Source organism: Mugil cephalus, chromosome 1 (genome assembly GCF_022458985.1).
Source record: "Mugil cephalus isolate CIBA_MC_2020 chromosome 1, CIBA_Mcephalus_1.1, whole genome shotgun sequence".
In the NCBI taxonomy this organism is placed as follows: Eukaryota; Metazoa; Chordata; class Actinopteri; order Mugiliformes; family Mugilidae; genus Mugil; species Mugil cephalus.
The window spans coordinates 8,012,682-8,022,998 of NC_061770.1; the positions used below are offsets into that span (position 1 = coordinate 8,012,682).

The 10,317-nt window shown below is 41.8% G+C and overlaps 1 protein-coding gene across 2 annotated transcripts; it reads right to left on the reverse strand.

Moving 5' to 3' along the window:
• Positions 1 to 113: 113 nt before the first annotated feature.
• Positions 114 to 9,758, reverse strand: pou6f1 (POU class 6 homeobox 1). 2 transcript variants are annotated; one of them, XM_047573012.1, is made up of 11 exons: positions 9,402 to 9,758; positions 8,113 to 8,760; positions 7,624 to 7,807; positions 7,341 to 7,477; positions 6,238 to 6,463; positions 5,422 to 5,681; positions 5,209 to 5,337; positions 4,694 to 4,927; positions 4,343 to 4,478; positions 4,091 to 4,259; positions 114 to 2,327 (listed from the first exon to the last, which is right to left on the reverse strand). In XM_047573012.1, exons 2-11 carry the CDS (start codon positions 8,218 to 8,220, stop codon positions 1,985 to 1,987), a joined length of 1,926 nt encoding a protein of 641 aa, XP_047428968.1. In that variant the 5' UTR covers positions 8,221 to 8,760; positions 9,402 to 9,758; the 3' UTR covers positions 114 to 1,984. The 2 variants fall into 2 exon arrangements, with proteins under 2 accessions (XP_047428968.1, XP_047428977.1); XM_047573021.1 differs by having other exon boundaries at positions 8,668 to 8,760; positions 9,402 to 9,757.
• Between the last annotated feature and the right edge of the window lie 559 nt (positions 9,759 to 10,317).

Sequence of the window (10,317 nt, forward strand, 5' to 3'; positions counted from 1 at the left end):
CGCTGAGTTTATTAACTTTATCGGCGACGTTGTAAAATGAAATAAAAACATGTTCCTTCTCAGTAGTCAAACGTCACTTGATTGAAAATGAATTGACACACAACAACGAAGAGTGATTAATAAAGACAGGATTTATTTGATTTATCTGAGAGAAAATTACAAAACAAACCACATCAAACTTTTGTTTTTCTCTTGCCTTGCTATGACCTGAACTCTTCTGTGCTTTGTGGAGTCAAATTAATAACAGCTTAGGTGTAATTTAGCTCTCCTTTTACTCTATTGGACAACTTAGTATATTAAACAATATTATATACTGTCTCCCTGTATCAAGAAGATAAACATGTGTTAAAGCAAGACCTTTGTAATATTAACTATTTTAACGGTCAGGTACACTGCATGTCCACTGCAATACAGGCCTACTCATTCAAAATGCAGATCTGATGTGGAGCACAATATGCACCATTCAACATATAATTCACAAACACACAAAAACATTTTAAAGATGTACTTGATGTCATTAGCTTTTAATATTCTATTTTACATTTCGTAAAAAGTAAATTAATTTTATTAATAGATGTTGTCAAGTTGATGATTGCAATTTTGCCATTACTGCTACATTTTGCAAAGCCTCTTACTGCTGAGGAACATTCAAAAATCTAATTCTCTTCACAAACAAAACTGAAACCTGTACATAAATCACTCACAACCCTCTCACTTTCCCTGCTGTCTCTAAAGTGCAAAGAATTCTTAAAATATTGACAACGTCAAAGAAAACTGCCATGTTATCGTTCCTACTTCATACTGCATGTGCAAACTGTCTTCTGACTGGTTCGCACTGATATCATAACGCACATAATCCACAACCCTCCTTTTTATGCTGAACAGTTACTTCTTAAATTACTTAAATTAATCAATTTGATTAATTTTAGGCTTAGTGTGTAAAAAACAAAATCTGGCACTAATGTTTCAGGCAACATAAGGCTGAATTACGTTGCAGGTCAATTAAGCTCCTATTCTTAAATATGCTTCATCTAAGTGGAGATGAAAAATTCAGTCAGACTATTAAGGGAACAGTCAAAGCAGTGAACCAAGAGAAAGCAACAAATACTCTCAGAGTATTACGAACACATTAAACAAATGGCTGTGATGAACTCACACACTACATGTGTCATTTACACATTTGGAGCCTCTCTCAAATAAACAAATGTTTACAAAGATCTAAATTAAATGCAAATCATGGCATCTTAGGCAACAGCCTGAACTCTAACTTTATTTTGACACAAACATCTTGTTCGCGGAACGCGCAAAACTGCTCTGACTTTGGGTTCAAAGCCTCATAAGCCAAAAGTATCAGTGATGATTGTCCGAAAAACACCAGGGGCAAACTAATTTTTGAAGTTCGCTGGACAAATAATTCTGATGAAAATAAAACTACAGGTTATTGCTGGCTTACAGTCTACGTAGTTCAACTTTGAGTTTGCAGAGCTGCTCGTGCAGAACGAATGTTATACGAATATAAAATAAACGAGCAGCTAGAACGTTCACATTATCCGTTATGGCCAAAGCATATTACTGGTATTTAGTTATCAGCCACTGACGCGGAGTGACACATACATGTGACTGTAATGTGACTTGATGCACACTTATAACAAGTCAGAGGAGTAGCCTATAAAACTGGTGTATAAAAGTTCATCAAATATTTTTAAATGTCTTTATCACTGTATTTTAATCAATGATATGAAGACCATGCAAGTTGACTTAGTACGCACCACACAGACGGAGTGTACACATATACAGCCTTGAAATACAATTGTTAATGCATTTTTAGTACCCTTTTGTAAAACTTATCTCAAAAAGTTCATGTCCGTTCGACCTTAATACAGTTTATGTTGCATTTACAGCACACATCACATCTGTGCTGCTGCATTCAAGTCCCCAAGAGGACAAAAGCTCAGTGGCAAACTCTCCTAGAATGAGGTCGCTACTAAACCTGGAAGACGTTGATCTTGCTTGTGTTTTTCAGCGTCTGTCGCCGGTTGCAGAACCAGACACGCACAACCTCTCGGTCATAGTTTAGCTCTCTTGCAATCTCTGTAATCTCTTGGCCTGTTGGCAAAGCATTCTTCTCAAAGTAGGAGTTGAGAACTTCTATTGCCTGCGGTGTGAAACTAGTACGTCGCTTGCGCTTTTTGGAAGGTTCACCGCCGACAAACTCCATCAGATTCTGCTGGCCTTTCTGGTTCCAGTGCTCGGCCTCAGCAAGCCACTTCTCCAACACCGGCTTCAGCTTTTGGGCACTCTTAGGGGTGATATCCAGCTTCTCAAACCTGCAGTATAAAAGGAGCTCACACTGAATTCACATAGACTGCATAGATTGCAAGGAAAGTAAGTGGGACAAGCTATGTGTAGTTACTTTTTCATATGACTTTAATCAGCCTACTTTATTTACATCCCTCTAGATACTGACAAATCCACTGCTGTGCATATGAAACAGCCACTACAATATCACTGTGCTAACAAGATTAATAGCTATAGCTATGTTATCTGCTCTATAAGATTGGGTTCAAGCACAGCTGAGCTAACAAGATAACATCACAATGCTTACATGGTCACAATGACATGCTAGTGTGACGAAGTATTGCAGGTATATTGTGTTTGCTATCTTATTTTACCATGTTAGCATTTGCTAATTAGCACTAAAGTACCACCTCTGAGATGGTAATGTTGTTGGTTTTACTGGTATTTTGTCCTAAACTAACTAACTAGTGCACAAATATAATGTTGATGTGATGGTGGTACGTGCTGCTAAAGTCCATGCCGTAAGGGCATGAATACCGTAGGTGAACAAAAGTTCTCATTCATAGTTTCAATTTATGGTATATTTACAATTTATGATAATTTATGATAATCTAACCCCTAACCCTATCAAATTTATAGTTAGTTTTTAAGCCATATTTATCACAATCACACACTATGTTTTATTCTGTGTTTTTATTTATTTTTTTTCTGAACAGTACATCGATATGTCATTCTGTGACAGCATCTGTAACGTTTATTACTGAATGACAATAAAAACGAGTTAAAGCCTAAAGTGTTGAAAGTTTCCAATTAAAACGAAAATCATCCACGCACCGCGTTGGATCTCTGGCGTGTGGTGTTTGATCGCAATTAAAAAAAAGATTAACATTTAGAAAAAATAAAAGTGAGACATTGTCGGGTTGAAGCAGTCAATTGAGCTCCTCTACCAATGGAATGAGAGTAACACAGCTTTCCCTGTCCAAACTAACATCACTAGACAATCAGAAGTACGGTGGGGGTGGGCCTTGGAAAACTTGGTTGAGATCCAGCTGCAGCTGATGCTGCATTCAAAACAACTTGGGAAAAAGGAGCTCTGAGTCGTCAAACTCAGAAATGACTGCTTCCAAAATAAAAATGAAAAAACAGCTGCTGCACATATTTTAATGTTCATCAAATGTTAATATACCAACTTATTTTGTGCCCCTCAGAGTTAACCTGTAACGTGAACGCTATGATCTCGGGAATTTGAAATTTCCGAGTTGGAATATAGAATTTCCAAGTTTCCATTGAGAGACAGACGCAAGATCCCTTGAGCACAGGGTCCAACATATGCGTGCTGCTAACTTTCAGATGTGAATGCATTTTCTGATCCTCCTTTTTCAGAAAACCTCAGGGTTTCAGACACTGTTTAGGTTTTAGGATACTGTTTTAAGAGCCTCTCTAGGTCTTAACGTGTTAATACTTAAGTATTTCACTCAGCATGACTGCAGTTCATGGTTTTATTCCATTTAGGTGAGCGAGGTTTAGAATTTGATATGTTGTCTCACTGGAGAGCCTTTGTTCCTCCTTAATGGAACAGAGTCATCATTCATTTCAGTAGTTCCAACCTCTTTGCTCTTTTCCTGCTAGAATGAATCAGAATGTCTGCTGTGGAAAAGCCAAATGCACTGTATGCACCCGGGTATTGATGCACCATGACATTTTAAAAAGGGAAATAAATATCTACTTTTTACAGTGCATTACTGTGAAAAGCTTCGACGTGGAAGGTAACGGGAACAGGAGAGTAATTTACCTGCAAATAGCAGACTGGCTGTAGGCCGGACCCTCCGTCGCAGTGAGAGCTTGCCCTACTTGCGTCTGAGTAAGCCCCAAGGACAGCCGACGGATCTTGAAATTCTTGGCAAACTCTCGAATTTCCTCCAGATTAATGCCTTCCTCGCCGCTCACTGCCTGCTGGGGTTCTACAAGTGAGAAGAATCTGGTTAAAAATATCAACCTTCTTAAAGCCGACGCGCACTTCACTAGGAGAAGCGGGTGTACGTACTGCTGACAAGCTGGCCCACTTTTGCTAAGTCTCCACAGGTGATGGGTACCGTGGAGGAGAGCGTGGTGGCAGTCTTCAATACAGATGGCTGCGGGGCAATGACAACTGGTGACTGATTGACAGTCGTTACTGAAGCCTGGGAGGGAACAAATAATAATAATAATAATAATATTCTCAGATGTAAGAGTACACTAAATATTAAATACATTCAAGAACGTATGGTCTTTGTACATATGCTCCCATTAATATTGTCTATTCAAACATTGTATTGTAATTGTCAAGAGGTTCCAATTAAAAATGATAGTAGAGTTAAAGCAGTCGTTATTTAAGGACTTATTTTTCTGAGCCTACCTGTGCGTTGGGTTTTGTTAGTGTTAGAGGAGCAGCAGCTTTGGGCAGGACTGCGGCAGTAGTTGTAACTGCAGCAGGACCGTTCCCTACGGTGGCAATGATCTGGCCCTGGGTGTTGAGAAGCAGCTGCGGCGTGAGAGTCTGGAGCTGGAGACCTTGGAGGGGGAAGGTGGAAGTCGCAGCCCCTCCAGCAAGAGAGGCTGGGTTCAGCAACAGCGGGAGGGTCCCTATGACCTGTAAATAGTGTCCAAACCAAAGACAAATGCATACATATAACGATATGAATATGACCATCTGAGATAGTTTTCAAAGCCACGGTTTAATTGCATTATTTTTCATTGTGTTATTTCCCGTTAGTTGAAGGTATCAGGTAGAGAAAGTATGTCAGAGAGAAGGAATTCAAGACATAACTCATAGACATAGCACTATAATATAATATAATATAATATAATATAATATAATATAATATAATATAATATAATATAATATATTTGTTACAGAATTATAGCACCCACCTGTCCCTGGGCATTTGTGATGATCTGGCTGGTGATACCAGCCATGCTGGACATGGCACTGTTGATGATGGGGGTGGACGTTAGGGAACTAAGGAACTGGGGCTGTGCTCCGAAGGAAGCAGCATTGATCTGAGGAGAAAAGCACGACACATCTGTGACTCACAAGTGAAGAGCTGCATGAAAACAGGACGGTCCTTGAAGCAGCATCCTTACAATGGCAGGGTTGATGGACAGTCCTGCGGTTTGAAGCGCTGCCACAGATATGTTAGACTGGGAGACAGAGGTGGTGGCAGCAGTCGCCTGGGCTGCCGCCACCTGGGCGGCGGTAACCTGTGTGCTGGTCACCTGTGCTGGCTGAGGCGTCACCTGCTGCACGGCAGCCTGCACCGCCTGTAGGGAGGCTGCTTGAGGCTGGAACACTGTCTGTGCATTCGTCTGCAGCTGGGGCTGGACCGAATTCAGGACTGTTGCAGCTGAATGAGAAAGAACCCAACAAGTTATTCAGTGTACGAAAACGGCTTCGCAAAAAATGCTTACTAGCTGATGAGGCGTGTCACTAATTTAACATCTTCTGCAATTAGCACTGAATAAATTAATGTCTGAGACTGATGGAAAATCAGAAAATCTGACCTGAAGGTGGTGCAAAATGAAACGTCAGGAAGTATAAATTGATGCAGAGAGGGATGTGAATGTTTGTACCAAATTTCATGACCATCCAGTAGCTGGCCCTTAAAACTACATATGTCAACCTCATGGTGGCACAGGAGACCTGTCATCAGTGATCCCTCCTTGTGCGACGCCAAGGTCTCTGTGTGTCATTCTGGACTAAAGTGATGGACAAGGTCCCTCCTAACCTCACACCACTATCATAGATAACAGAAAAGCGTTGGCAGCTGACTTTGTGAGAATGTCAGGAACTGTGTGCATGCCGTGTTTGCCGGCCAAGCGAGATCTAGGCAAATTAAATGTAAACACAATGTAAATACAAGCAATCCATTGAGAAAGAGACATACACAGACTGCGTTTTACCTTGAAGGCCAGCGAAGGGCAGTTTGAGCAGGTTTCCAGCCGGGTTAGCTGCTGCCAGACCGGGGAGGGTAGCTACACTGGTGGTGGGGAGAGTGAGAACAGCCAAGCCACCCTGGCCCCCGATGGAGCCCGCCATACTGAGGGGGATGAGCAGCGGTTGGCCCAGCGAGCCAGTCTGAGCCATCATACCGGTCATCAGAGTGGCCAGACTTTCCTGGGTCAGCACCTAGTGTAGTATAATGTAGTTAATTGCACTGTATTATGCACTGTATTTGTATTTGCATAGTACTACTGAGTTTTCACAGATAGATAGATTACTTTATTCATCCCTGAAGGGAAATTAGAGATATTTATTTTTGCAACAGGAATTGCTGAAAATGTTGTACCCTATAGCCCATATATATACAGAAGCCTGAAAGCAAGACCAACTTCTCTGCCTACAATTTTGTTTTTGTGGTAGAAAGTTGGTCTGGAGCCCCTCAATTGAGAACTGATTATGCTCCAGTAAAGACCCACCACGCAAATTAGATTGTTTGGAGGAGATTTGTGCGGTGATGGACTGAGAAAGCGACGTATTCATCCACATCACCTGAACACCGTGGAGTTGAATTTGTTAGCTGCTGTCCAAGAAGCGAGCTGTTTAGAGTCCACTGTTTTGTCTGTTGTAAAAGATATTGACAGCAAAAATCTTTAGAGGACAAACTGTTAGCAGCAATTAAGGCATTTGCCAAGGATGCCTTAATTGGTAATGCTACATACTTGTGTTGCTCTGATTGGTGGTGGACTATCCTAATTTTCTCTGTGTCAGTTGAACCGCAGCCCACAATGAAATTCAGACTCATATTCTGATAAGTATTAAGTCTGGCTACACCAGGCTACGTCCACAGTGCAGACCATTTGCAGCCCATGTTCTCAGTCCTTCACTTGATGGTTGGCTGTAGTGACATTTAACCCTATCAGACACGAATACTGGACAAAAATTGTCATTTCAACCTTTAGGCCAAGAAAACATAATCAGACAACCAAACTACTAACTACACAGTTCTTTCTCTGGTCAGCACAGGTGAATATGGAGTATGGAGTGTGTAAATTCACAGTCATACCTGTGGACAACCTTGTACAGTGATGGGCATGGCAGCCTGTGTCTGGGGCAGCGACACACTGATGGGAACAGCAGGAGTCAGCGTTTGTACAGCAGGTGACGGAGCCTCTACAGACACCACCTGCTGCTCACCCAGCACTGCAAGAGCACAGCAGGATCAGTTCTTACTGACCTTTGAAGTCCCCCCCCTGACACATCTACCATTAACATTTCACTACAGGTCCACAACGTATGAGTAATAAGTGGTCAGCTAATTCTCAGCCTCTCGTATGACCAGGATTTACCTACTCCCCCGGCACTCTGGGAAACCGCGGGGCCGTCCTGGGTGCCGTCGGGTAGCTCCGTTGAACGAGCCAGTCCCTCCTCAGCTCTGTCTTCGCTCCTCCCATTGGGTACCGACGATGGCAGAGGTGTATCAACCTCCACCTCAAGCACACGAATAGTCTCATGGCCAGACATCACAATAACCTGTTATCAGGAACCAAATCTGAGGTGACTCAAGAGCAAATTTTAAGTTGAGGTTATTATAAAACATGTTAAACTGATAAATTAGCTTTTATTATGCTGTTAGTCTATGAAAAGCTTTTTTGGCACCGGGGGTGTCGCAGAATCTAGTATTTCTGAACCATACCCCTCCTAGCACCCCCAATATTGACTTAACTGATGATTCATGATATGCAATAATGAAACCGTAGCAGACAGGCAACAAGACAACCTGGGCTGGAGGACAAGGTGCAGAGAGACAATGCAGGAGGAGAGAGGAGGATGCATACCTGGTTGTCTTTAGCAGGGAATTTCAAAGTGCGGGTTTTAAATGGTTGAAAAAAGACTTCTGCACTCAGACAGTGAATGGCTAAGGAGGACAGAGAAGCCGAGCACATGTTAGGACACAAATGACCCAAAACAAACCAAACCAAAAGAGGAGCATGAGTACACCAAAAAAAAACAATGATGAGAGCATCAGCCAACAAGCAGCTCAAGCAATGCCTTCTTCAAGCGCGTCCTGGTGCCTCCCTGAAGTGCATTGCTTCTGTTTGCTGACTATGTCAACACAGAATGTTACTAGAGAAAGAAAAATAAAACATTTAATTATTAAGCATGGCAGTATACAGACTGCTAATGCTCACAAGCGTAGAGCAGCAGGTATTATTAGGCAATAAAAAGGCAGAAGTCCTGAGGGCACGGCAGTAAATCACGCTGTTGTGATGTAGTGTGTTGCACATGGAGGGCGACAAATGGGAGCGAAGAAGTTGAAGACAACGTAGGCTCATCATGACTGGCAGAACGGAGGCTCATTGGTGCTTTTTAAACAGGCAGGTGAGGGTTACCTGCTCGTTGACTGTAAGTGGGGCATCTTTGGCAGGCAGGTCCTGGGAGTTCATGGCTGGCTGCACCACCACAGTCACTGTCTTCCTGGCATTCTGGACAAACAAACACTGATTAACCAAAGGCTTAGAATTCTCTTTCAGCCATCCTAGGAACAAACGTATTTATGCTACCTGAAGCCTACATTATTTGCACTTTAGGGACATGCGCCGGTTGAACAGACCCACAGAATCAAGAGCCTTTTTGTTTTTTATTCATGGCTATTTCTGTCATTGCAGGACCAGACTATTTGGAGGGGCCTATAAACAGGCCATGGTGTTTTGCACTTAAAAGCTGCAGAACAACGTGATCACAAACGCTGTCCGCGGGAGCGAAGTGGTTACAAATTCATCACGGACTGCAAAAACACTCGAGGTGATGCGTTTCCTGCTGCAATGGCCCGTTAGAAATGAGGATCTGTCAAAACTTCAGCGGGTGTTGATGGGGCTCCCCACCCCCAACCTGCCCAATAAAAGTGTCGCCGCGTCGGCCACTTTTGAGGACAAGCAGCGACAGAAATCATCTCGACCCGTGCCAAGACACCCGATATTATGTATTTCCCTCTCTTTATCATAAATATATAAATTATGCTAATTACGAACATTGCATATTAACCAAAACTCATTTCCTCTCGCCATTTCGCCGCTGTGCGCGAACAGCGAGCCAGAACACAGTCCGGTTATTATATTTAACTTACCGCGGAAATGCAGCTTATTTTCTGTAATCCCGCCGCTCTTAAAAAGGTCCTTGTCACAGTTTGTTTCAGTCACACATAATTAAAAATTCATCTCAGCTCCCAGACAGGCGCTGTGACTGCACACAAAAGAGGTATTTGCATTGATAAGGAGGGCTGCAATGTTAGGATCTCCTCTCTCTTAATATTTAATGACGATGCCCTTTCTGCAACAGTTCAGACAGTGAAAAATCCTTGAGGCGCCTCACAAAATCCCGTTTGGGCTGTAAAGTCGGACAAAATTGCCTCAAAATTGGCCTTTTTGCACTACGTCATGAACATAATTTATGCAAGAAAAAATCTTGCATTGAAAAATGTCTGCCTCGACTTGAGAGGTGCCATGGTTCTCTTAAAGGGGACGTACCTCACATACAAGCGGAGTAGCGTCACTCGTTGCAACCGTTTGTGCAACTGAATTAGTAACGAGTCAAATATGAGTGAGTACAAATAAAAATAAAACATGGATCTTACCTAAAACAAGCGACCTGTTTGTGCACGAATAGCCGTGCTATTATTATTTCGCTATGTGCTGTTTTTGTGTGCGTTGTGAATTTCTGACCGAATTAATATATTTCACCTCAAAATATCAATAAATAAAATATTATGACAGAAATACACAACACAAATTAATGTATCAGCACTTTCGCATTTGGCTCAGTGATATATTAGTTATTAATACGAATGTAATTAGCTATTTTGACTGTTGATATGTGTGTCAGTATTTAATAAAGCAAAAATGTTTTTAAAAAAGTGTTTTCATAAGACTAATTTCATTATCTAGTGTTTTACTGTCTAAATAACTGATCACTGAACCATCAGATTAATTCATAATTAAAAGAAATGTTGTTATTTGGAGCTTACTGATTTAACACAATATTTT

Coding starts and splice junctions, on each gene's coding strand:
- pou6f1 (XM_047573012.1), bottom strand. CDS start 8,220: ATGTGCTCGGCTTCTCTGTCCTCCTTAGCCATTCACTGTCTGAGTGCA. Junction 4,928..5,208: donor TCACAAATGCCCAGGGACAG/GTGGGTGCTATA, acceptor CACTATTTACAG/GTCATAGGGACCCTCCCGCT. Junction 2,328..4,090: donor AGCCAGTCTGCTATTTGCAG/GTAAATTACTCT, acceptor TTTATACTGCAG/GTTTGAGAAGCTGGATATCA.